Here is a 27,447-nt window from a genome sequence, read left to right as displayed (position 1 = left end):
ATATATGTCTTAAGAAAGCTTGCTTTAGCTCTTATTGCCCATGTCAGCAATGTCCTACTGGAAAATTAATGGAAACCTGGGGTGGTTTATTAAATTCTGAAACTTATTGACTTTAGAGGTTTTTCATTGTTTAAAAAAATAAAACATATCTTGACTACTTTTTACACTACATGTGTATAATTGGTGGAGAAACATTCCCCCACCTCAATGTCTCTGTTGCATCCAAAACAGGTAAAAACCCCATCCTTGAGAACTGAGAAACTGTAGCAACTACTCTACCCCAAACACATGCATCTGGGGTTGCCAGAGGTCCCTTCTAGGTCATAACACGTCAGCCAGGCAAGTCCAGTTCCAGAATATTTTGAAGCAAAATTCTATTTAAAAAAATTATATTAAAAACCCCCAACAAATTAATTGCGGGGTGTTTTACATTTTATAGTCAAACAGCATACACAGACTTAAGTTATAATCAAAACCGCTAACTCTGCTGTATTCCTTTTCCGATTCAGCCTCAAGATAATGTAAACAGTACTCTATGTCCTGAGTCTGGAAATGCATTTAAATTGTAATGACAAAAGGGCAACGCTGTAAAGGGAAGGGGAATCCAGATCCATTCTGGAAAGATCCCATCTCCCTTCCCCAATTTCCAAAGGGATCAAGAGCATGTGAGGTCCGTCCTCCTCTTCCTTGTGCTATCCCTGGTTCCCCGTCCATCACTGGAAGAACTGCATCCTGAACTCAACAAGTTCCCGGTCACACCGGCTTCCTGCATCAGAGGGAACACGAGAACTCTCCCTAGCGGAGAGCCAGCGCCAGTTCTCGTCTCTTCTCCGCCGAGCTACACACGCGCGCACACTCACACACACACGCGCGCACGCACCGAGCGCCAGCAAAACAGCACACGCTCCCCTTTCTCTCGTGCATTCCCAAAAGTAGGAGCGGAGGGAGCTCGCCCGAAGCCTCTGCCTGCAAGACGGGAGGACTACAGAGAATGCTTCAAAGTGAACACATCAAGAAGCCAGGTTTGACGCGGGGGCTGCTTGAAAGGATCCCCGCCACCCCCTTCCTCCCCATAACAACCTCCACCCCCCACCCCCACCCCACCCCCCGCACCGGCTTCCTTTTTATCGTATGTGAGATCACATCGAAGGCACTGAATTGCAGTAAATGAGGACATTTTCCAGACTGCGTGGCTCCTGCTGCTGCTACCCTGACAATTGCTTCACGTAGTCACGGCTGAATTAATGTTTCACTGCGAAATCTAACGAGGAGGAAGAGGAGGCAGCGGCTGTGCTGCCGGTTGGCTGGCAGCGGTGACCAAGTCTCCGGGAAGCAATTCCACCCCCCTTCTTCTTCTTCTTCTTCTTCATTAAAAAAAAAGAAAAGAAAAATCCCATTGGTGTTATCTTGCAGCAGATGCTCTTACAAGAGTGGATCGTTGCTCTGCAAGCTTGCAGAAGTGAGCCGGGAGAGATGCATCATCGCAAAGGAACTGCACAGACCTTTACTTATTTGTAAGGAAGCGTAGGAAAAGGTAAGCATCGCACGGAGAATCAGACCAGATTCTGTGCGGACACTACTCGCCCCCCCCTAAAAAATAACCCCCAAACCCCAAAAAGCTGCTCAAAGATTCCAGAGGGATCAGAGTGCTCCGGAGCTTCGACATCTCCCCGGAACGAGGCTTCATTGCAAAGAGTGAGTTACCATGGCTGCCTAATTAAAACTTCACAAGCAGAAGTGTGAGCAAATATGCGAAGCGTGAATTTTGTTATAAAGGGGGGGGGAGTGAGGGGGGGCGAGTCGTGTTATGCAATAGTAGTACGCGGCTGCCTGGTAACGCGATTGCATCTTATAAGTTTCACGGCAGAAGCGGGGGGGGGGGGGGAGCGAGCTGGGAGAATACCACTTCACATGTCCTAGAATTTGAGCGTTCTAGAAAAATGCCATAAACCTTGGCCGGGTCGTTCTCAGTTCACATCATACAAACTGCTGAAGTGCTCAGGTGACGGTGTTGCTGTTTAAGGGGGGGGGGGACTATCCGCGAACTCCTCCGGGCTGTTGTCTCTCAATACTCTAGCCCCAAACCACCAGCTACCCAGCCATTCTTTTCCCCAGCGAAGGGACTAATTAGATTTTACCACTGATCTGCATGATAATGGAGAACACTACGAGCAGATCTCCTCCTCATCGGTAACTTGCGGTGCAGTAGATTAGTCACAGCTAGCCTCCCCCCCCAAAAAAAATCCTTAATCAGACGTTCAAGGGGTGCAAGCGTGTTTGCTTGCTCCTAAAACATCGGATTCTGGTTTGACGCTGCCCTTTCCCCACTTCCGACACGTTCAAATGGGGAGTCCCGTCCACCTGCACCAGGCGAGCAAGACGAAAAGGGCAATAGCGCGCCTCCGGCTCCAAAGTCACCGGGGCCATATCGCGGCGGGACCTTGCGTCCTGCAGCCTCATGCTGGCGGGGGGGAGCGGGGTCCGCCTTGCGTCTTTAGCACTCGAAATAAAAATCCTCTCCTGTGACCTCCGTCTCTCTCCACTTCATAAAACGCTAGAGCGAGCTCCGGCAATCGGGGGGCAACATAGATTGCAGCTAGCAAGCCGGGGGGGGGGGGGCGGTTGGCGATGGGGGAGTGTTGCTGGAGGGTTGAAAGATAAGCCTCTCCGACCATTCTTTACAATCTGGAAAGCCCTGGAGCAGACTGGTGTGTGTGTGTGTGATGGGGTCTGTCCCAAAGGAGCAGCAACTCTCCCTCTTCGCCCTCTGTACTACAAAGCTAGGCTAGGCAGTGAAGCGGTTTAAATTCGACCTTGTCTGTCTAAACAGCTTAAATCCTACACAGGCACATAGTGAGGGAGCGTTTAACTCCTTCGGAACTAGAAAGTTTGGACAGATCCATTCTCCTTTCCTACCCTAGTTCCAGAAATCGCATCCCACTCCCGCCACCAGTATGTTGCTATAGTGTAAAGCAAACTGACACAGAAAGCATCAGTGCACATATGTGATTCATTTCTTAAGTTTCTGTTCCCCTCTATGGGGATGCCTTTCATATTTATATTCTGCTTCTCTGATTCTGTGCACATCAAGGTTAACACCAAGATGCTGGATGAAAAACTACTGGCTAGAAATCGTCAGATGTGACCATTGCAATGCATTTTAATCACCCCGATCCACAAAACGTTTCAGCAAAAATTCGAAGCATGAAATCAAAGGAAAATCATGTCTATGTTAATGTTTATGCACTTTGCTATTAGAAAGAACATAAATGGGAAAGTAATGCTTGAAATCAAGATATACTTCATTTTAGCATTTATTTTATACTCCTGCGTATAAGCAGAAATAAATTCAAAGCTATAATACGTGATGAGAGTAATGGTCTGTTGTCCAAACAGATGACATAAGTACATCTGGTAGGTTGTTTATGTATATTGGGAGAATTGCTGTTACACTCTGTGCATAGCTTTTTAAAAAATCAGCATGCTGTGGTGTTGACTTAACACATGAACTTGTGTTATAAATAAGTTTTTTATAGTGGAATGGGTATCAATGGAACCTTAATCAAAATGCTGTGAAGTTATCCCTTCATTAAAAAAAACATGTAAGAACAAAATGGGCACTTGCTCCTTTCAATAAATTAGTACAACTTAATTATAAATATGCAGAAGTATAGCCGTTTAAACAATAGAAATAATCAATAAAGAATCCATTTGTTACTGATGGGGGGGTTAAACTATTTGCCATTCAGTGCACAGGCTTGTTCATTAAGCAAACAAGCAACCACTCTTGCAGGACTGACATCCAAACTAGAAATCAGGGGAAAAACTAAACTGAATTCAGCCAATGATAAAAGGGTGCAAACAACAAGCAAGTAGAGCACAAGAGCAACAAAGCAGTGATGGGTGCTTAGCACTGAAGATATAAATTAGCAAGCTGAGAGAGCAAAAGGCAGAAATGCATGCCATGCAGTCTTATTAACCCCAAATGTACTTGAACGTGAAATATTCCTCACACAACACATAAAATTACAATTTTAAATTCTTCATAAATATTCATTCATTTATTAAAACAACAATTACAAATGCACTCAGCAGTATATTCTGATTTTATTATAGGTTTAAGTCATTACTAGGTGTATTAACTGTCCTGTAAACCACTTAGAGATGACTGTGATTAAGCGGTATACAATTATTGAAATAAAAATAAATATTCATTGGTATTTGGCAGTTTGGGGTTGGTGGCAGGAAGACCTGAAAGCAGACCATCAACATGGAAGCAAACTAAATGAAGGTTTTATGTTGCCTTAGATGTAGGCCTCAGTGTTGTCTTGCACAGGCAGAAGAAACTCAATCTTTCTTACAGAAAAATGCTCTTTACAGTTTTATAATGCGATTAGATTTTCAACATCATGCACGGCAGGGGCAATAAATAGTAACTGTAGACTCCCATCATCCCTGAATGTTGGGCCAGGCTGGCCAAGGGTGATGGGAGTAGGAGTCCAACAACATCTGGAAGGTCATATGTTCCCTGTCCTCTCTGTATATAAATATTTCCCAGTAAATAATATGTTGTTGAGAACAATAGTTTTATTTCTCAGACTCAGAAGTAGTGTGTATTACTTGAAAATGGGGGCTGCAGGGGTGGAAACAAAAGCTCCACCCCTTGTTATGGTCACTAGCTCTCATGAGTTATAGGATGACCTTCTGAAGGGGAAGTCTCTAACACTTGTGGAGACTCCCTGTGCATTTTAGAATCCGGAAAAAAAGTGAGGGAAGGGGGTGAATAAATCTCCTTCTCCCCTTGCACATCTCCATAGCATACTTTATGAACAACTGAAGAGGCCTGCCATATGTGTCCATCGCTTCTTGTTCTGAACGTTATCAATGATTTTCACATTGCCCCATTGTTTTCATGCACATATTTTTCAAACATTCACCAGCTTCTTCCAAAAGGAGCCAGACTGCGGTATCGAAGACTGTCCACCAGGTTGGAGGGACAATCTGTTTGGCAGACACTCTGAATGCACTCCTGCACCAAATACCTGAAAGATGTTCTGCATGGTATAAAGCCCTTTTCCTACATCATCCTTTGAGTGCTGCTCTGCCTGTAATGTGCAGTAATGCCGTGACTCAAATCCAGTTGCAGTCTTCTCATCAGTCACATTACTATTTGAATCTGGGGCGTAAGAGCTTAGCAGTGGAGTGAACTGGCTGTACAATAATAGTAGTATTTCGCAGAACTGTAGAGTTGGAAGGGACCCTGAGGATCATCTAGTCCAACCCCCTGCAATGCAGGAATATGCAGCTGTCCCATATGGGAATCGTACCTGCAACCGTGGCATTATCAGCACCATGCTCTAACCAACTTGGTCCAAAAAGGGAAATAATATTATTTCTTCTGCCCTTCTCCCCTATCCACCATTGCCATTCAGGCTATGGAGTAACTCTATGACCCTACCATGCAAACATGCACACAGACAATATTATCTTGTTGCCTGGAAATAAAAATTCAACAAACATTGTATGTAAAAAAACCAAAAACCCTCTTCCAATTATCACAGAACAGTTCTAATCATCTTTTAATTCAAAAAAGGGCTAGTTAACATCAATTGTTTCTTAAAGTCGATCAGACAGAATTTGCTTATATCACAGATAATGCTCTGCATCATCACATAATAAATTAATGCAGAAATCCCATTCTATGTATTAAGAATAGGCAGAGGACTAACAAATCTATATTCAAACAACTAATTCCACATGCTTTATGGGACCTTGGACTTGTGTTTCTGAAATATCTGCCTCTCATACTACATGGCAAGTTGCTTTTGAGACTAGGGGTGAGGAAAGCTGCTGAAAATAACATAAATTCCAAGTAGGAATTTAGCTTGGAAGCATTTGGCCCTAGGATTCTGGCCCTCATCTGTAACCCTTGATGTGGACCAGCCAGAACAAATGCTCACTTAAGCTCTCCAAAAGTAAGGATTTTAAGGACTTTGGTGCAGTATTATCACCATGTAGGCCTTCCCCCCACCAAACTGGAGAAGTGACATGGAGCTGCAAATAAGACACAGTGTTACATGACAACATGCAAGGTTGTACAACTAGTCTGGTATTCACATTTACATATTTTGAAGCCCTAAGATTCATTATTAATTATACAGAACATGATCAGATGTTCTTCTGTGGCACTGCGAAACCTATTTACTGCACCATTTATCACTTTCAGAAAGAGTAAGAATAACAACTGAATGCATGTAGCACAAAGCTAATCGGCAAAAATTTCACAGGAAGGTCTATTTTGTGTGCATACTTTTTTGCATAATATCCTCACTGGGTTTTAGATATCAAAGCCCCTTTACCTTCCCCGCCATTTCTTTTACTGGTCAGCCCACTCACATCAGTGCAGCTGGTAAAGTCCACCACATGAGACTACATCGCCAACTTGCAAAGAGATTTATGTCAAGATGCTGTCAGTGTGAACACAACATGTTTAATGCTTGTAGATATCATCATTCATGAGCCACCTACGAGTGATTTAAAGCCCAAATACACTGCAATATAATTCACTTATAACTAAACTGTTGACTAATGGTATGACATACATTCCCAGGACAAAATTATTCCAATGACAATTGTAGACTCATACAGGAGGTAGAGCCAATCAGATCTCTCTAACCAACCTTTTAGACTGCACACCTCCAAGTAGAAAAAGCAGCTGCTGTTAAAGCAACCCAAAGGAATGAAAGCTATTCCCAAGATAAATGAATGTTTGAATTTCCCTCCAAATTATTGCATAGTTTAGCATTTCACAAGCCCTAGCATGTTTTATTTCCTTTTAATATCTGCATCCTTACTAAGTAATTGACAAAATGAATCTACAGTGTGTGTGCTGCGCATGTGCATGTTTGTGTGTGAATACTACACAACTATGAAAGAGACTGGGCCATATTTGACGTTTGCAATCCAAGGAAGAGATGAAGAAGAGAAAGTATTAAATAAAACCAGGAGCCTCTTTACCTTGCATCTCACCGACTCATTTGATCATTTTGCTTTATTAGTTGAAATTACAGTATTGTTTTGTAAATTTAACCCCATTGAAAGTCTTTGATTTCTCTTCTTACACTTTTCTTAAACTGTGAAGGAACATATTATTAAGGATGCAGTCCTAACTCCCGGGTGGCAGCAGAGGGTTAAGGGAATGGCACAGCCTGCATTACATCCACAGCCCTGCTGCTTGCACCAGTCCGAGTGGAAGGTGGCAAAAGGATAAATAGCCTTTCACTGCACCAGCTCTCAAACTGGCACAGCATAAAAGCCCTGATCAGGCCAGCTGCAGTCACATGATGACAGTAGGCTCAGTGTAAGATCGAGTAGCCGTGATCCTTTTCCACCTACACCCACCCCCAACATGCCCAGCTTTGGGGTTTCTGCTGGTTAATATACCAATCTTTCAGTGGGTGTATGGGGGGCATCTCACAGGCAGGACTTCCCCACCGATGATAGAGCTGCTCTGTCAGCAGAGGCTACCCGAGCTGGGCAGGACTTGGCAAAAGGACATATGCACTCCATCAAAAGTCCAGCCAGCATTTCCAGGCTATAAATCTGGATTGCTCTATTAATCTTTGGTTGCTTTTCTTTGTACTTTTATTAGTTTAATGAAGATGTGTTCTTTTGCAAAACACACAAACACACAAAACCCGCAATGTAAACATAGCTTAATAAGTATGAGGGAAAACTGGTTACATGGGAAAGGGCAATGAAAATATAGTTAAGAAATTAAGCAAGTGTTTATTAAGTATTAGGGAAAACAGGATATGGAGAGGGCAAAACTGGAGGAAAATCTGACTAAGAGATTTGTTTTATAAGAGCATATGAAAAGTATTTTAGAAACCATTATTTCTGCTGTTCACCAGATATGGGTATGGGATATCACACGTTTTGTACTGTCGTGTAAAAATAGCTCCAACATTCCAGGGGTTTTAATCTTCCCTGACATGTTAATGTTTAAAGCTGTCTCTTCCTATCACAGCAAGATGAAAAGGATCTAGCCTTTTGCTACTTTTTTGGACTCAGGAATAAGTTCCAGACTTGCAGGCAGAAGGTCATCTATCCAGGCTCTGACCAGAACCAGGACCAGAGGCATACCTAGGGTCCCTTGAGAACTTGGCAAGTAGCTGAACTGGTGCTTCCCTCTTGAAAAACAACAACACTTTACTGCAGTAGCCTCATTAGAAATTACACTAGTAGTTCACAATAGTATCTGTTGTCCTCTTTGACCCTATAGAAGTATTAAAACAATAACCCCTTGACGCCTGATTATAGATGATTTTAAGCATCACAGGTTTGTTAAGAAAGCCCTCTTGATTATTTCAACAACATCCTAAAGTTTGTAAAGCAGGTGTCTACCTGTTAGCCAGAAACCTGCCATAACAGGGACTCCTGGAAGCCCTATAGGAGCTCCCTAGTCTGGCCTGGTTTTCATGACATACTAAGCCAAACTATTGCTTTCTGGGACTACAGGAACATGTGAGCTCCTGGGCAAGAGCTCACAGCTTCTTTACTCCTCCCTTGTCTTCCTTTACACATGTGCTAAGCTAAGCCTGTCACCCAAAACTGGGTTTGTTGTTAGGCTCTCTCCTCACTAACCACAAGCCCTGGGACCAAGGAGAAGCAAAGCAGCTGCAAGCTTCTCTCCAGGAGCCCAAACATTTATGCTATCCTAGTAAGTCACAGTTTGGTTTACAGGGTTGTGAAAACCGGACCTATGTTTTGATGTCCAAGGTTAAACTATTAACAGGAAATGACTTTTAATATTTTTTTATCTAGCTGACTTTAATTTCTTAGGTATTGTGTGTGTTTTTGTAAGCTGCCATAGCCCTTCAGGCCATGAGATTTGCAGCAGGTCCCATGATGCTTCATCTTGGATGTGTAGAATTTGTCTCAGATGCTTGAATTTGCAAAACAACTCTCCAAAACTAATCACTGGAATTGTGAGACTGAGAAAACATAATATTAATGTTTGCCCAACTGAATCAACCTAAAAGTTCCTTCTAGCCCAGTGCTCTGTTTTCTGTAGTAGCTGGCCAGGTGACTTTCGAAATCACACAAGTAAGGTGTGAAGGCGAAAGCTCTGGAATAGCCAGAGGATCAGAAAATGGCCAGGAGGAAGAAACAGTAGTGTATTGGCTAGAGTGTTGAGTCTAGATTAAGGAGACTTAGGATCAAATCCCAGCTCAGCCAGTTCCTACCTCTTAGTATATACCTCCCTCGCAATGTTGTGATTAAATAGGAATCCCATGTAAGCTACCATGAGCTCCTTGGAGAAAGGGCAGGATACAAATGTGATAAATAATAGAATAGTGGTGTTAGGAGCAATTTCACATCCTGACCTCTGTAAATCCTTTCAGACCTTTTGGGTTTTCTAACTCTCTCCCACCCCCCACCCTGCCCCATATTTCTGTGACTCCTGAGGGCTAGAAACCTACAGTTTCGCTCTGTTTATTTGAATTTGAAAATGCTGCTGGGTTTAATTATAGAGACCTTATTTTACACTCCGCAGTCAAATTGCTAACTAGAGATTTTGGGACACCTTGAAAATAATACACCTACTATTTTGGAATCATATATTTGAATACTCACTGATGTGTGAGTGCCACTTGCAACGAGCAAAAGATTAGAAAAGATCAAACAGGAAGAAAAGAACCACTACAACCTCTATTATCCAGCAACTCCTCTTAAGACGTAATTAGCATATGGACCGATAACAGATGTTAGAGAATCCATATATTGCTGTACCCATTAAACTTCCTTACAGGTGCCTGAAAGCCATTTATCCATAAGCTGCTCCTGTGAGGCACAGAGGACATTTAAATGACCACAAACACATGGGCTGCACACAATTTTGTAGGCTATTTCCATGGAATCTGCACTGCTGCAGTAGGGAGGATGCAGAGTACATGGGGAAGATTCATAGGATTGGGGTGTGAGGCATGGTCATTTAAATGTCATTTCCACAGATAGGAGTTTCCCATACAGCTAGGAGGATGCCTAAAGGACACTCAAATGAGCAGACAATGCGCTATAAATTATTTCAAGTACCTACCAAAGAAAGAGCAGCTTTCCCCAGCATTCTTATTTAAAACATAATTAAAAGTCCAAAGATATCAGTGTCACATCTATGTATGCTTTTTGTGATTCAGAATTTTAAAAATAAAGCATTTCTATTAACCCAAGATGACAAATGATTATGCTACTAACAGTCAGATTTCCTCTGCATATTTTCTCAATATACAAACCCCACTGTGTCCAATGGGACTTCTACTCAGATATATATTCATATGATTGCAGTCTAACTCTTTTAAAACGAGGAAAGTATTAATTTCTGTGACAGCTGAGTACACAGAATGGGCATGAGATTACAATTATGATGTTAAATATTTAGGACAATCAAAACAATGTTCATCTCAACTATGTAAAATGCCTGTACTGAAAACTTAGCATAGAATTCCCTATTTTTCTATAAAGAAAATCAAGCCTCTATCAATGTGCCCACAGCAGAAACATGTAGCAGGACAAAACTTGGCATTTTATGTAAAGTTCCTGCATCTGGCACCTGGTTCAATAGATATGAAAGGAAAACCTATTTGAAACATAATATGGAAGTAGTTTCAAGTATCTGCTTTGGACAAAATTCTAAAGGTTACAAACAAATTCTTTTCAGTGATGTAATGATTTATGAATACCATCTATCTCATTTAACATAATGTCAAGGATAACCCATTTAAATAATTTCACACTAGTTCAAAGGTTGAAAAAACAATATGGGCTGGTAGACTTATGAGAAACTCAAAATACTGGTGCCTTCACTGTTTTCTTTTTGACACCTGCTAAAAATGCTGATGTGAATTTCAATACGTTTTAGTAATTTAACTTTTGTATGTTTTAAAGTATTGTTTTTTGTAAACTGCTTTGAGGGTTCTTTTTTAAAACAACAACAATCAAGCAGTATATAAATTTTATGAAATAAATAAATAAAAATACTTGAAATGGCCCAGATGTCTAAAGAACAGGGGCTTAAATGCCAATAGTATTTTACTCAGCATGTGTGCAGTATGGTTCTCAAGCCATTCCACTCTGTCAATATTATTTACATAAAGCTGTGTCCAAAATAGCTTGATCCAAGTTATAAACTGCTTGACAATTCAGACAAGTCTATCCTGCTATATACTGCCTTTACATTTTAGTAACACTTGTAAAAGGCTCCCATCAAACCAGACACACATTTAACATTATTTAACTTCACGGTAACCAAAACTAGTTGTTCCAAATGACACCCAACTTGATTTAAATGGCCAGATCTGTGCTGTACAACATTATGGTATCGTTTGCCAAAGTTTGCCACAGTTAAGTCCAGTCGTAGACGACTCTGGGGTTGCAGCGCTCATCTCATTTTATTGGCCGAGGGAGCCGGCATACAGCTTCCGGGTCATGTGGCCAGCATGACTAAGCCGCTTCTGGTGCAATGGAACACCGAAACCAGAGCAGTGCACGGAAACGCCATTTACCTTCCCACTGGAGCTGTACCTATTTATCTACTTGTACTTTTTGGGGTGCTTTCGAACTGCTAGGTTGGCAGGAGCTGGGACCGAGCAACGGGAGCTCACCCCGCCATGGGGATTCGAACCGCCAACCTTCCGATCGTCAAACCCAAGAGGCTCAGTGGTGTAGACCACAGCGCCACCCATGTCCCTCTATTTAGTCAGTCTACTTAGCCATTAAAAGTATAATGTATGCTTTACTGTGCTGAGTAGCCATAGGGAACTTCAGAATTTCAAGCACTTGTTTTGCTTTCATCCTCCACCATACATTCTCATCAGATAGTGTTGGGGAGGGTTATGTGGGAGTGCTCTCTCATCAAGGTCTTTTTCATGGACCATCATAATTTTTTATGAATGCTGTTCAAGCCCACGCTTTGAAAAACTGTTTTATTAATTCATAAAAAAAGAATTCACAGACTGTCCAAAGTATCTCTCAAACAACACCTGCTTTCCCTCTCAGCGTGATGCTGCTCATCTCCTGAAGATGTAGTTACAGGCTATTTGAATCCCTAACAAAGGGCAAAAGTAATATTCTATGTATAATGTCTGGCCTTCTGGTTTCCATGGAGACAGAGCAAGGTTGAAAAATATGGAGAGTAGCTTTCCTCTTTGGAGGCATTCAACTGGGGGTAGTGGATATGGTGGAATAAGGTGCAAGTCTGGCCATGGCTGGAGTTTAATTGGATTGAGGTAGAATTTAACGGGGGGGGGGGGGAGGAAACATGATGTTTGATACCTTATTCAACTTAAAGTGTAGAGGCTAAATGGCCTGTGATAAATATAAAAAAGGTAAACTGAGCATGAATTCAGCTAGTCATGACATTTAAAAAAAAAAAAAAACACCCAACATTGGTAAAGACTCTGGGCTGCTTCTTGATCCATTAAAATATATCTCATTTTATGAACAAGAGGCAAATGCGCACAACAGGGTGTGCAGGATTGTTCTGATGTGAATGATCTTTCTAAATCCACTTGTCAGAAAGCCCCCTATGTCAGTGAAATGTGTGATTAGCAGAGATAACCCTCCTGCTGCTGGATATGACATTATACCAATACTTGAATAAAACAGTATGAAAGATGGTTAGCTCATCATTAACTCCTCTTTATTGTTCCATACATATCTCCAGTCCGGAGATATCCTTTTACTCTTTCAGTTCATGGCCAAATTTCCTGCAGCTTTGTCTTGCTATCGGTTGTCCTCGTTGCTTCAAATTTAATTTGAGAACACGGTTTCACAGTCTGAATTTCTCTTCCTGCTGTTATTATTTACTTCTAAATCATACTTTCATAAACACTTTTTTTTTAAAAAAGAGGCTTCGCAAAATAAAGTCGTAATGTATTATACTCTCCAGTAGAAGACTTGGAGAACAGTAGTGGAACTCAAACTCATATTTAATCCCCCTCCCTTTTCTATTTAACATCCATTGTTTTTTGGATAGTCTGCTCAGTATTGCAAAAAGTGGGTGGTTTGTTGTTGCTGGGAGTTTTGGAGGGGAGGTAGCTGAGTGCAGAAGCAAGTCACCTTACACCAGCTTCCTGGCAGGTGAGATGCTGTTACTTAACAAGAGAGAGCAGGCAAAGTGGCAGGGAGATCAGCAAAATGAAAACACACCAGTAGAACCAATCTGGCACTCCTGCCAGTGTGTTTGCAGTGCATCGACCTCTATGCCCCTCTCCCTCCCAGTAAGCAACCCACCTGCCAGGAAGCTATGGTCATGGCTACAACCCACTCAGTAAGCCACTTCTGTCTGAAGGGAGACAGGAATTGGCTCAGTGGGACCAAGTGGTAATTCTGCATGAAACAGCACAAACACAGGTAATGGTTTGCAATACAATTATGATCGTTAGGGAAAGCTTGTTCTCTAATGTAAAATGGGCAGGCTTAAAGGATCTGTTTATTTGTTATTAGAACCATGATGTCCATCTACCAGAGTCAGGTGCCATACAATGAATGGAAACAGATGTGAAATTGCAGTTCAAAGGGTCTGGGGCAATTCCCTACTACACTATAGTCATACACTGAGATAACCTGCAAATACATATACAAATCTACATCTGTGTTATTACTATAGGTCAAGACTCCCTTCACAAAAACTTAAAACTGGTCAGCAGAACCACACAAAGTAAACAGTCCAAAGTAAACAGTTAATACATTTCACGAGAGTGGGAACATGAAGACTATAGGACAATGACTATATTTTCGTAATTAGCAGCTAAAAGGAAGAGCATTGATGTGTCATGACTCGTAAGTATAAAGTCACTATAGATAAGGAAACAGACGGTCAGGGATGCACAGTTTGCCCAAAGATCAAACAAGTTTTGCTGTGCCTTTCATCAAACAATTGGGAATCAAAAAACCTTACTGATGTACTGTAAATGTGCCAGTATATCCCAATCTACCATCTGGCCAGCCCTGCTCTAATGAAAAGCGATCACATTTTAGATGAGAAAGTGTGACCAAAGTCCAGGGGGTGAAAAAACCACCTTTAAGAATGCCCAAAAGCAAGACTTTTGATTCCATATGCCTTCTTCTTTTAACCTAGAGCCCTATTCCAAACTGCTTTCCAATATGCTTTTGAAGCTCTTCAAAGTTTCAAAGGCCCCCTCTACATGAAGAACATGGCCTACTAAGGTCCAAAGCCTAATGGGCATGCAGAGATCATCAAACAATTCTTATGACAAAAAAGTGGCGTTGTGAAGTGTCAGACTTCAAGGCTAGAACTGGTGACCTTATGGCCCAAAGCTTAGACCTAGCCAAGTGAGCTTTCTGTCTTATTTCAGCACATAAGGTGACGGACATGTAACTACTTATCAAATGCTATTTGGAGCTATGATGTTGTCTCAGTGACAATTGCCCCTGTGATTGACAGGCAGTGTGAAGCCTTTGAGTTAGTAAGCTATAAATACTAAGAGTCTGGGTCTTTCAAAGTTGCCTGGTCAGTAGATGCCACCTGTCTGTTTGCACTTCAGGCCGTAGGTTCAACTTCCTTGAGATTTGGCTCTTCTTCCCAGATTCAGCTCAAAACACACCGCCTGTTATTTTCTATGTTGTATGGAACAGCCATACAGTTTGGTTGAGTGGAAGAGTCAGTAGGATAACTATGCGAAACCAAGCCAGTTTTATTAAGCACCTTGAATTGCATGTGAAACATAAGCAAGTAAATCTGTTCTTCTGAGTAAGCCAGCTGTTACACGTCAGATTCCACTTGAAAGTCTATCAGTCTTTCAGTGGGGTTGTCTGTCATTTTCTTTGAATAAGAAACTGAGCAAAAAAATTCTCGCAGCTCTACTGCACTTGTTGATTATAACCTGCTAATTCAAGCATAAGGTTAAATATAGTTTCTAATAAAAATGAGACACAAGTTAATCAATAGTATGTTTTATGTCTGAAAATGATTTATGTTTGGTGGGATGTTTTCTATTTCTAGGTATTTATATAGTTTGCCTACTAATGTCTTAAAAATTAGTTTCTAAAAAAAACTTGCCAGTTTATGAACTGCACATTATAAATTGCAAATAAATATGAGATGTCTGCAAATGTCATTCAAAGCGACGATGAGCAGTTTTATCTTGCAAATGAGCAAGGAGATCACATTCATTTTTTAAAATACCAGTTGCAATTCTAATGGCAACATATTATGTTTCATACTGCTTTTTTTACATTGGGCTAATTCATATGCTGTTTCACTTCATATTCAACAGACCTTGGGTATAACTGCTAAAGGTGACACAGCTGCCATCTTAGGTTTGTTCCAACAACAACAAAATGCACAGGGCCCATTTAATAGTTTGCATGTGGCTGCAATAATCAGATTGTATTGTACATACTTTTTTTTTAAAAAAATGGTTTTTTATAAATGCATTTTTTATTAAAGTTCAGACATTCAAGGAAGAATTTCATTGAATAGACACAAATATTGCATTGTCAGAAGGCACAACACAATAATAGTGCCACCTTTGCTCTCTTGAAGGGATGGGGTCAGTGCTGCTCCTCTGTAAAGTAGTGGATTTTGCCATAGGTGGATTGTAGTACAACAAATTAAGCTTCCTTGAGAGAACATGTAACCTATCAGTAATGGAATATGCCCTGTATTTTAGGTGAGTGGCAAGATGGCTAAAGGAGCTGATAATGAGATGTGGAATCTTTCGTCTCCAGCCTCACAATCCCTTAATAGTGACGGTAAGTAATTAGTCATGCCATTTTATGATACCACTGTCTCAAGTCCCACATGTCTTTCTGCAAGTTTAGCCTTACTTACAATTTCACTTCAAAGGCCCTTTGTTTCATTGCAGATGGTCAAAATGTGGACTGCTCAGCTACTTCATTAACCCCTTTTCCTTACACCAGGCATATTGTCCTTTTAATTTGAACAAAATTTAAAATTTAAAAACAGTGAATCATCTTTTTAAAATAAATAAATGTGTTGGTGATAAAGTCAGGATAACAGGATTCACCACATCCTTATCAATAGTATGTAGGAACAATGGGATTTGCTGCACAAACCTGTAATATGTACTGCAGATGTACAAGCCATGTACAGCTTGAATGTAGACAAATAAAACAACACAGTGCATCAAAACAGCATAGAACAGGATTTCTTATACCTGCACATAGATTGTTTTATGACACAAGAAGTTGCCAGTCCACACTGGTTTGTCCATGTTGTCCAATACAGTCGTACCTTGGTTCTCGAACAGAATCCATTCCGGAAGTCCATTTGACTTCCGAAAACATTTGAAAATCAAGGCACCGTTTCCAATTGGCTGCAGGAGCTTCCTACACTTGATCGGAAGCTGCGGAAGCCACGTCGGATGTTCGGGTTCCAAAGAATTTTCGCAAACCAGAACACTCACTTCCAGGTATGCAGCGTTCAGGAGCCAAAAGGTTCGAGTCGCAAGGCGTTTGACAACCAAGTTATGACTGTATTGTCTACTCTTGACTGCCAGTAGCTGCTCAGGTTCTCAGAGAGAGGGGTCTTTCACATCACCTGCTGTCTATCCCTTTTAAGTTTAAATGCCAGGAACTGAACCTGGGACCTCCTGCATGCACAATATGTGGTCCCTCAGTAGCATACACTTCTTTCTGAACATCACTTTGTCCTGTTTAACACTGAGCTTGCTGCCTAAAGTCACACTGTGCAGCCTTTATCTAATACTAGATACGTGGAGCTAATGATGATTGCTCCTGTCACATACTGAACCATCCACACACACAACATTTCTCCCCCATTTATTGCTGCTTCATAATTTCAGGGTTCAACTCAAGCTCTGAAATGCTCTAAAGCTAAGATCTGTGGATCGTGGTACATATCAAACTGCACCATATCCATGTTCAAATCACTGCAGTCCTTTTTGTTACTGTATAGAACACCAAGATCTTTAAATGGGCCCTCTTAATAAAAAATAAAGAATATTCACATTATATATATATATATATATATATATATATATACACACGTTCATTTTAGGATATTCTTGTCATTACCCTATGGATTTGTCAAAATATTCAGTGTGAGAGCTTGCTGTACATTTTTTTCGAACAGTTTAACACCATTAAATCCAAAGTAGTGGGTTCCTGGAAATTCCTAACATGACATAGAACACAAAGTTTGAACCACTCACCTCCTGACATAACTGAACTGCTTAACATTTTTTACCAGCTTGTATCACTGTTGTTCTTAACTTTACTGCACATGGCTTAGCAGAGCATATTCTTTTTATACATTTGTTAAAAACAATTCACGCGAAAGTGTTTTTTTGTGCAGGAGTGCCAACCTCTTTTGTGCAACTTGCATGTTCTTGCTGGCAGGAACATCTAAAAACAGGAGCAGCCAATTCTCCATCAGCCCCAACTAGCATGGCCAAAAATCAAAGATGTTGGGAGTTGTAGCCCAACATCCTCTGAAGCTACCACATTGGCTACCTCCGCTAAATACATCAAGTTTTATGGTGAACTGTAGCATGAGGGTGTCTTACACACCCTCTACATCACACATTCCTTCTTAAGAAAAAAACCCCCATAACCTGAGCTATATTGCAACTCAGTTGGAACCCTTAATAAATACACTGGGTTCCAACTGAGTTTAAAGCGTTAAGATCGGAATGTGGAAAATATGAGAACAACAAGAGGAAGGCAGAAATGAAAATATTGGAGATATACTTCAGAGGTCCAGAGTATGGGAAGCCCAAAAAATTAATAATTAACAATTTGGATTGTAATTCGGCTGTTTTTTTAAAAAAATTATTATTATTATTATTATTATTATTATTATTATTATTATTATTATTTAATTGGATTATGATTTGATGGATTTGTTAATTGGATGTTCTTATTGGAAAACTAATAAAAATGATTTTTATATATATAAAGGAACCCTTAATAAATACACTGGGAAAAGAGGTCAAAGCAAAAACTCTTTTTTAAAAAATTGGCAACCATGTGTTAAAGATTTAAACCAGAAGTCTAGTAGTAACTCCAAAAACATTAGTTTCCTTATCTAACTGGAACTTTCTACAAAAATCTACAACAAGGCTTTGAATTATGAGTAATCCCATTAATAGAAACTAGCATGAGTACATCAACCTTTGATTACTCGTGCATGAGTTTGCTACAACTAGCATATGGTAGTGTTTTCCGGAATTAGAAGGGGTCTGTCTACAACAGAATATGGGTTGTACCCACAGCAGTACCAGCAGAGTTCTGTTACCACAGCAGCACTTCCATTTCTTCTCCTCTTCCCACATGCCTCCAAAATCTCCTCCAGAGTGTCCCCCAACCCTCTGGAGAAGATTTCGAGGCATACAAGAGACTGCAGAGAAGAAGAAGGGAAAGTTCTGTTCTACTAGCAGATGTCCCTTGTGTTAGCTCAAGCTCATGCACCAAATAATTTATTAGGCTAGCTAATAATTCATTAGCTAGCCTAATAAATTATCACCAAAATTAACTATCAGAATAGGACTATGGTCACTTTGTGACCCAGGTATATTTTACAAATATTCAATTTATTCCTAAACATAGTTAAAATGCACAACTGGGATAGCTCAATTGGTAGATCATGAGACTCTTAATCTCAGGGGTCATGGGTTCCAGCCCCATGTTGGGCAAAATATTCCTGCATTGCAGGGGGCTGGACTAGATGACCCTTGTGGTCCCTTCCAACTCTACAAATTCTATGATTCTGTGCTTCTTTAGATTAGTTAATTCAAGTTAATATGTAAGTAATTTATAAATTATCAGTTTACTTCCCAGTGAAGCCATGCTACCAATATTGCTATACTGTAAAACTGCCTTTTGAAAGAGTACCATGAAGTCCAGTAGAATGCCAATACTGGGTTCTTGTAGCATTAAACCAAATCAACAGACTGTTGTACTCCAATATCTCTAGCTGGAGATACAAAACTGTGTATGAGAAGCTGCCATTCTTCACACCTTGTGTGGAGAGATGACTTGGTTTGCCTTGACGGCTCTAGGCCTTCTGCCTTCCATAAAACAGGAGACATATTTAGATGTTTCCCAGGAATGTGGTGATGTTTTCATGGTAAAGTATTCTGACGTTGCAGCGCTTGAAAGCCAGGACAGTTCTAATTGATTCACTGCCATTGTGTTGTGCTCAGGCAAGAAGAGAGAAAGGATACAAACAGGTAAAAGCATGAACTTTTGGGTTGGAACCAGAATTCATGCATGCTGGTGAGGGAGGGAGGTAACCTTTGCTGATTCACTCCTCCAGCAGCAGCTTCCAGTGCCACATTCCAGGAGCATTGGGGACTGCAGTAGAAAGAGAGGAATCAACAAAAGCCACCTCTGCCAGCAGGTTACCTCCCCTGGATAAAAGGCCTTCTGTCAGTAGAAGAAGCTTTGCCATTTTGATCCAAACCGCTGTCTTTTTCGGATTAGCCAAAGTAAAGTTTGTGACTCCTAAACCCTTTTAAAGTTAATTCTCTTGATCTTGGTTGATATTCAATGCATCTGTTGCATCTATTTCATCTTCAAGTTGTGGGTTCACCTTTCAGAGGCTATATGCAAGCACATAATAGTTTGCTTAGGAGGTAAAAACCTTAAGATCACTCATTTCCCTTTCCCATCCAACTAGTAATTTAGCCTGTCCACCATTCTTGCTTCATACGTAGATCAGCTTGTTTTCTTATGTGCCTTTTTATGCTACTACTTGACCTAAAGAAGCAGGCAAGGTGGCCAAGGGAGCTATCCCATTTTTTTGGGGGGGGGCCATGATATATAAAGGGCTTTCACTCCTTCCCACCACCCATTTACGTAGCCAGCCAGATCCTTCCACACTGAAGGGATTGGTTCCTGCTAAGATTTGGACTGTCTTGGCTAAGATTTTTGTTTTAAGCCTAGGCCATGTTTATCTGCAATGCCTTATTCCTTAGGGAAGTGAAAGAAAAGGCAAACAAGCACCAGCAGCTGTTATTCCACCTGAATTGTGTATATATTATTTTATTTTGAAAATGTACTCTACATTAAAATAAGTGTTAGTTTTTTGTGATTTGTCAGCTAGTTAGGGGTTTGTTTTTTTTTGTTTGATTTCCAGCTACAGTTTTTCCTCACTGTAAAACCCACAAAAAAATTTATAAAAATGGATAAGGAATCAAACATGGCCGAATTCTCTCCTCATACAATTTGGCACGGTTCCTCTGAAATCAGCTTTTATTTTCTTACTTCAGCAATCAAATAAACTTCACCATGTGTATAAAACAGCTGTGAGGCAGCATAATAAACTAAGGTGTGACCCTCTGAGTATTCCCTGAACAGAACAGAGCAGCCACCTGCATCATCTTAGCTACTCTTAATAATTGAACACAATATGCATATTAAATATGCAACACAAGGTTCTGTATTTTGCTATTTATAAAAATTTCCTTGTTTAAATGACATTTTAAATGAAAAACATGAAATGCATAGTGCAAAACAGTATTTTCACCATGGAACACTAATTGTTCGGTATTTAAAACCAAATAAATTTTGATGTTTCCATTGCCATTAAAGGAATTAACAAGATGCATACTTTCAGAAACATTGGATTTGCTTACAAGGAAACAATTTTTTTTAAAAAAAAAATCTTGATGACTGCTCAAGCATAGCAGTGTATCCCCTAAAATCATTCCTGTCAATATGATGCATCACATAACCAAACCCCACTTAGCTCCATTCTCACTGTAAAATGACTGGTCACACATGCACATCTGTGCCCACACTATAACACCTAGGCTTTGTTTTTGTTTTTAAAGTGTTTATCTTTTCAAATGTTAATAATGAAATTATCAAAAATTCAGTATGGCCAACTAAATTTCAAATCTAATAAATGAAGGACCTCTAAGGACCGAAAAGGCACCTTAACTCACCATTGTTTATTGACAATCACTCTGCAGAATAAAATATCCCCATTTAAAAAGCTTTAGACAAAGGGACATTATTTATCATCCATCTTGCAGTTCGTATTTGGAACTATTCCAAAAGGGGGAAATTGTTATTCCCACCTTACAGAAGAATGCAAAGTTAACTGTATACAGCTGCTTCAGTGCACTGGCCCCAGGCTCCAATACTCTCACTGACATATGTATGAGTAGGGACTGACCAATCCTTTTAATCATCATGGAAAATTAATAATAATTTATTATTTATATGCCACCCATCTGACTAGGTTACCCCAGCCACTCTGGGTGGCTTCCAACAAATTAGAACGTGATATAGCAGACACAGATCCCCTTCTTGCACACATGGTTCTCTCCAGCACCACCTGCCCCCCAATATTCACACACTTTCATCCTCCCAACCTTGTAAGAGCCAATGACTGATCCAAGATAATTTAACAAGCTAAACAGGAATTTGAATAATATTCCAAATCCAACGAAGTATCTCAAGTCTTTCCTCACTTGTTTCTGTCAAAGTAGAATCACAGAAACGTAGAGTTGGAAGAGACCCTGCGGATCATCTGGTCCAGTGGTCCCCAACTTTTTTTTGGCCATGCCCCACCTAAGCATCTCTAAAATCCTGATCACCCCCCCCCCGTGTCATATAATTCTTATTATTCAGAAAGTGAACTCCTATTCACGTGGAGGAAGCCTAAAAGGCCATTAACTTGGTCTACACAAGTTTCCAAATTGCCCCCCTTAAAAATGAAATTGCTCCCCATGTTGGGAACCATGGATCTAGTCTAACCCACTGCAATGCAGGAATAGGAAGCTGTCCCATATGCAGCTCAAACCTGCAACCTTGCTATATTTTGGATTACAGCTCCTATCGTCCTACAGTATTGGCCACGCTGGCTGAGGCTGATGGGTTGTAGCCCAAAACATCTAGAGGCATCTAGGCTGGAACAACTGTTCTTTCCAATATGCCATACTGGTACACACGATGGAGGCATTAATACTGGCATTACAGAAGAGTTGCATGGGAACCTAAGATTATGTAAAAAGCTTTGGACACCCTGAAGTGGTTCCCACGCCCCTCACATCATCATTAAGGCCACATTGCTCAATCAGAACTCACCTAAACTGATTCCCCCCCCCCCCGACATTACCCATGAGATTACGCTGGGTGGTATTCAGCTAAGTTTTACTTCACTGAAATTAATGGACCTAACATAGTCATGTTCATTAATTTAAATGGGTCTACTCTGTGTAAAGGGTCGTGGGTGGCACTGTGGGTTAAACCACAGAGCCTAGGGCTTGCCGATCAGAAGGTCGGCAGTTTGAATCCCCGCAATGGGGTGAGCTCCTGTTGCTCGGTCCCAGCTCCTGCCAACCTAGCAGTTTGAAAGCACGTCAAAGTACAAGTAGATAAATAGGTACCGCTCCGGCGGGAAGGAAAACGGCATTTCTGTGTGCTGCTCTGGTTCGCCAGAAGCGGCTTAGTCATGCTGGCCACATGACCCGGAAGCTGTACGCCGGCTCCCTTGGCCAATAAAGCGAGATGAGCGCCGCAACCCCAGAGTCGGCCATGACTGGACCTAATGGTCAGGGGTCCCTTTACCTTTACTCTGTGTAAAGCTGAGTTGTATACTATCCATTTTTTACCAGAAAACTAAAACAACATAGAGAGCAACAATATATGTACATGTGGAGATTCCCAACCAACCAATAGGAGACCCTAAACTTACTCTTTTTCCTTCAAAGTTTCAGATGTTTTGATTAAACACCTACATACTTAGTGCAATAAAATTCTTCCTAAAAACTGTTTCTGAATACAGGAACCATGGAGAGTAAGGAACCCAGCAAGTGCTTGCTTACAGCCTCTGAAAGTGAAGTTGATCCAGCTACATCCCTTGCCTTAGAGATGAAATACGCACTGGATCCCAACCGGCAGATCAAGAAAAGAAACAAAGCCCTGCAGGTGAGATTCAAAGACATCTGTGACGCCCAAAACGAGCAGAGAGATAAACAACTCTCTACATTACAGCAGAGTGACAAAAAGGAAGCAAAGCCCATCTCTTACAGAGCAGCTTACCGGAAATATATGACAGTGCCTGCTCGGAGATCAATCCCTAACGTTACTAAAAGTACAGGAGTTCAGACTTCGCCTGAACTCAAAAAGTGTTACCAGACATTCCCCTTGGACCGGAAAAAGGGGAGTATCATCAAAAGCATAGCTTCTGTTGACACTTTTCCAAGTCAAAACAATGGATTCCTAATAGATGTTAAAGATAAAGACAGCAAAATCTCAGGGGAGGCTGCTCAGTGTAGCAAGAAAGTCACTGGATTTGTGACAGCTGAGTTTATTTCACATACTAATGAACGCATGAATGCAATAGAGCAGCCTTCTAGTGACAACTGTTCGGAGACATGTAGAAGCACTGATTTGCACAGCTGTACTAAAGAACCTCCTTCTCTTCAAAATTCAGCAGCTTCTGTTTTAGAAGAGCCTGATTACCAGCTGCATGACAAAGCAAAACACCACAGTGGGCCGTTGGGGAACGAGGAGGCTAATCCATCCACCCATGGAAAAGTGTTCAAGACAGAAGTAGCTTCTGTCTACTTGCCTGCATCCAGTTCTCACATCTCACTGACGGACCTGCAAAAATCTGCAGCAGGGAATGACTGGTCTCTGTGCCCGACCGAGGAGGACAAAAAAAGAACAGTGCATCTTAATGGTCTGCAATCACAAGCCGTAAGTGCAGCTCAGGCCTGTTCGACGCAGGCACAGTGCCAATCAACCGAATGTAATGAACAGACCCTTCAGATACATGTTTCACCTATGGAAGGAAAACAGCCTTGTCAGACAGCAGTTGCTGTGAGTGAAGGATGCCAACAAATTGTGCCTCACACAGAAGTGGTAGACTTGAAAGCACAGCTACAGATGATGGAGAACTTGATCAGCTCAAGTCAGGAAACCATAAAGGTCTTGTTGGGTGTTATTCAGGAGCTGGAAAAAGGAGAAGCTCATAGAGAAGGGTAAGCTGTTTTTGGAATCTTCCTTAATATGCATGATCACACCATTTGTTAAAATAGTTAAAATGAATTCTACTAAGCAATTTACAGTTCCATTTATATGTTTATGTGCCCTTAATTTTTTACTTTGAATGTGTTAGAACTGCTGTAAGAGTACATTCAACTGCATTTGCATCATATTGCTGTATTTGGAGTATTTTCACAAGATAATTATACTCGATTCACCATACCTGCAATACATAATTCAGTGTCTAGCTTGACACTAACATACTAATGCTGCAAATGACCTTCAATCTATTTCATTTTGATTCTAATGCACATATAATAAATTAGGATTTTTGAGTACAACTGTGCTCCTAAGATAAACATACTTTTGATATCAACACAACCGATTCAAAAGAATATTGAAATTAAAATATAATCACTTTACATATTGGTCTCAAATCAAAAAGTCATTAAAAAATAGTAAAGTTAAGAAACCTTTGCTTAGTTCTTTAAAAACAGATTGCTCTGGGAGGCTAACAGGAATACTCAAACAATCCAAAATATACAGCAGCGTCATTTGACAGAAAGGGAATGCAGAGAGTATTTTAAACATGAACGCATGCGGTCCTTCTTTTGCTCTACAATTTCCTATAAAAGTGTTACTCAGTGTTATTTGTACCAGCATAGCTATTTACTCAGGCTCAGCTAATTAAGTCTTTATCTGATAATTGCAACTTTTGTGCTTTTGGCATCTCATATGCATCCCCCTCCTTCACCCCTTTAAAGATACATTGTCTTCATTTGCTGGTTAATTCAGCGACTGCATTCTAACACGCATATACTTTTCAAATTAATGATTGCATGCTTCAAACACCTCCATGCTTTCTAACTGTTTTACGTAGCTCTTGCTTCCCCCACTCCAGTAAACATTCCCCCTTTGACTCTTTACATTGAAAGTACCACTATGCTCTGTGCAAAGCTCCTGGTGCTACTCTCACCCTAAGTAAGCAGCTGACTAGTGTACACGCCCTTATTAAAATGGAAGCAGGTTGTGCCCTGGAATAAAGTTGTTAACATTTTACCCCACCCCCCACCCCAAAGGTGCTTGGACTATCAGCTTTACAGAGTTGATTTAAATGTATAACCTACCATATCCCCAGTGGTTGGGTCAGGTTACACAATTTTCAATACAGCAAGACTCATTTCCTGCTTTTTAGCTGCTTAAATGTGAACTTTTTGTTGTTGCACATCCTTTGTGATTATATACAGTAATTCATTCCTTTCACTGGTGGTATTAGGTTTCTCAGCACAGTATCTTACTACCTTTCTACAATAGGAAAATTCTATCCAAGTTCTGTTGCTTGTGAACAGTCTAAATATATTTTCCCTTCGTATTATTAAGAACAGAGAGTTTTTAAAGTACTGAGGCTGCAATTCTGTATTCACTTACTGAATTCAATAGGATTTACTTTTGAGTAGACTTGTGTAAAATAACTACTACCCTTTTGAGGTTTTTGCATCTATTCCTATACAAATCCTAAACTAACTCAGAAATCTGTGCCAGTTTATTTCATTCAAAACCTCAGCTTTCAAATAACGGAATGCATTTCTCTTACATATAGTCTAATGATCAGCATATTTTCAAGTCAGTCAGAAAACCATCTACTTGGTGATGCTTTGATCCCTTTGATTTAACTGGTTATCAGTGGAGGATTTATCAGTGCGCAAGTTTTCAAGATCACAGAGCTCTGCTTCAGATAGATTGCTATCTCACAGTTCTTATTCTGCCTGCCTGAAGTATTCTGCGAAAGCTTAAAGCTATCACCATGCAAATTCCAACACCATCTGACTTCATTAGAGAGCTTAGTTTAAATAGGTTCCATCACTCATCATCATCATCATTATTATTATTATTATTATTATTATTATTATTATTATTATTATATTGTTCCCTGCTCTTCTGCTTATAGAAATGCAAAGCAACTAACTACAAAAGCAGCAAAAATTTCCTCTAAGTGCAACAATCAAGTGTGATGTTTCCCTCACTATCAAACCTTTTTAAAACACCACCACCAAGAAAGCCCTGTTTTACAACCAAGCTGATGGCCCAGGAAGTAGAGCCTTCAAGGCTGACCTCAAAGCTCAGGCAGATCTATATGGGAGCAGTATTCTACAGATAACCAAGTCTAAGACCTTTTAGGGCTTTCAACTCTGAAACCAACACTTTAAATTGAAACCAGAAATACATAAATAACCAGAATAGAATAGCAGCCTTTTCAGATGCTTCGCAGGTCTACAGCCAATGCATTCTGGCCCAAGTTACATTTCCAAGCTGTTTTTCAGGACACAAGAGTTGTTGTAGTCAAGTAGAGATAATTGCAGTAGTCTAGTCTGGATTCATTTATTTTAAAGCACAGGTGGCGCTGTGGGTTAAACCACAGAGCCTAGGGGTTGCAGATCAGAAAGTCGGCGGTTCAAATCCCCACAACGGGGTGAGCTCCTATTGCTCAGTCCCTGCTCCGGCCAACCTAGCAGTTCAAAAGCACGAAGTACAAGTAGATAAGCGGAAAGGTAAATGGCGTTTCCGTGCGCTGCTCTGGTTCACCAGAAGCGGCATAGTCATGCTAGCCACATGACGTGGAAGCTGTACGCCGGCTCCCTCGGTCAATAAAGCGAGATGAGCATCGCAACCCCAGAGTTGTCCGCGACTAGACCTAATGGTCAGGGGTCCCTTTACCTTTACCTTTAGTCTGGATTCATTTATTTTAAAGTAAGTGTGCCCACTAGGAACTCAGTCTAAAGCATGGATAAGTGAAGCTGTCTGTCTTCTCCACAACTTCTCATGCACTTGAGATTAAAACTCCTTCTCCCCTCAGGTGCAAAATCTTACCGACTGGTCGAACAATTGTATATATTGCCCTTCGTCAAAATTATTCTGGGGTGGGTCACAACAATACAAGAGTTAACAATGCAGCCCCAATATAACCATAGGACACAGTGATATCAGCAGCAGATTAAAATGCCTGAGTGTGGGGGTTTTTAAGGCCTACAATATTAATGAAAAAGGCCTACAACCTCAGTGCCTTGCAAGCTACTGTGTAACTGGGGCAGCTCATCAACAGAAGATAATAACCAGCCAATGAATAAGCTTTGTATATTGTTATTTAATCATATATTCCAGTAGTTTGAAACAAATCTTCACAGAACCCTTTTCAACATGTGGCAAGAGTTCTGGAGCCAGTGACCGTGTGAAACTGAAGGATTGGCATTTGTGAACTGAATGCATGACATAGACCATGCTGAATATTTCACATCAACAGTACATTGGAGGGGAAGATAAGTGACAGTGGTGCAAGCTCTCTTTGACATTACTGATGTTCTCTTTGAGGAGACTATACTAAGCTCTTCCTGCCTTCCCCCAAAACTGCTTGATCCAATCTAACTTCCTTCAGTAAAGCAA

General features: G+C 40.7%; 2 protein-coding genes across 7 annotated transcripts in view; one reads left to right on the top strand and one right to left on the bottom strand.

Moving 5' to 3' along the window:
• The window catches only part of DOCK1 (dedicator of cytokinesis 1), a 347,244-nt gene that overhangs the window by 171,521 nt on the left and 148,276 nt on the right, over positions 1 to 27,447 (bottom strand). The window lies entirely within an intron of this gene.
• Positions 275 to 27,447, top strand: part of INSYN2A (inhibitory synaptic factor 2A) — a 58,420-nt gene continuing 31,247 nt past the window's right edge. The window contains exons 1-4 of one of the 3 annotated variants that reach the window (XM_083616985.1): positions 275 to 1,022; positions 1,417 to 1,534; positions 15,696 to 15,777; positions 22,805 to 24,005. In XM_083616985.1, coding sequence (XP_083473111.1) covers positions 15,708 to 15,777; positions 22,805 to 24,005 — 1,271 coding nt within the window. In that variant the 5' untranslated portion in view covers positions 275 to 1,022; positions 1,417 to 1,534; positions 15,696 to 15,707. Of the gene's footprint in view, positions 1,535 to 15,695; positions 15,778 to 22,804; positions 24,006 to 27,447 lie in introns of all 3 variants that reach the window. The other 2 variants (XM_083616984.1, XM_083616986.1) reach the window with 2 other exon arrangements.

The sequence above is a fragment of the Podarcis filfolensis genome (assembly GCF_964270895.1).
Source record: "Podarcis filfolensis genome assembly, chromosome: 5".
In the NCBI taxonomy this organism is placed as follows: Eukaryota; Metazoa; Chordata; class Lepidosauria; order Squamata; family Lacertidae; genus Podarcis; species Podarcis filfolensis.
The sequence above is the reverse complement of the archived record's forward strand: the minus strand, read 5'-3'. Positions and strand labels throughout refer to the sequence as shown.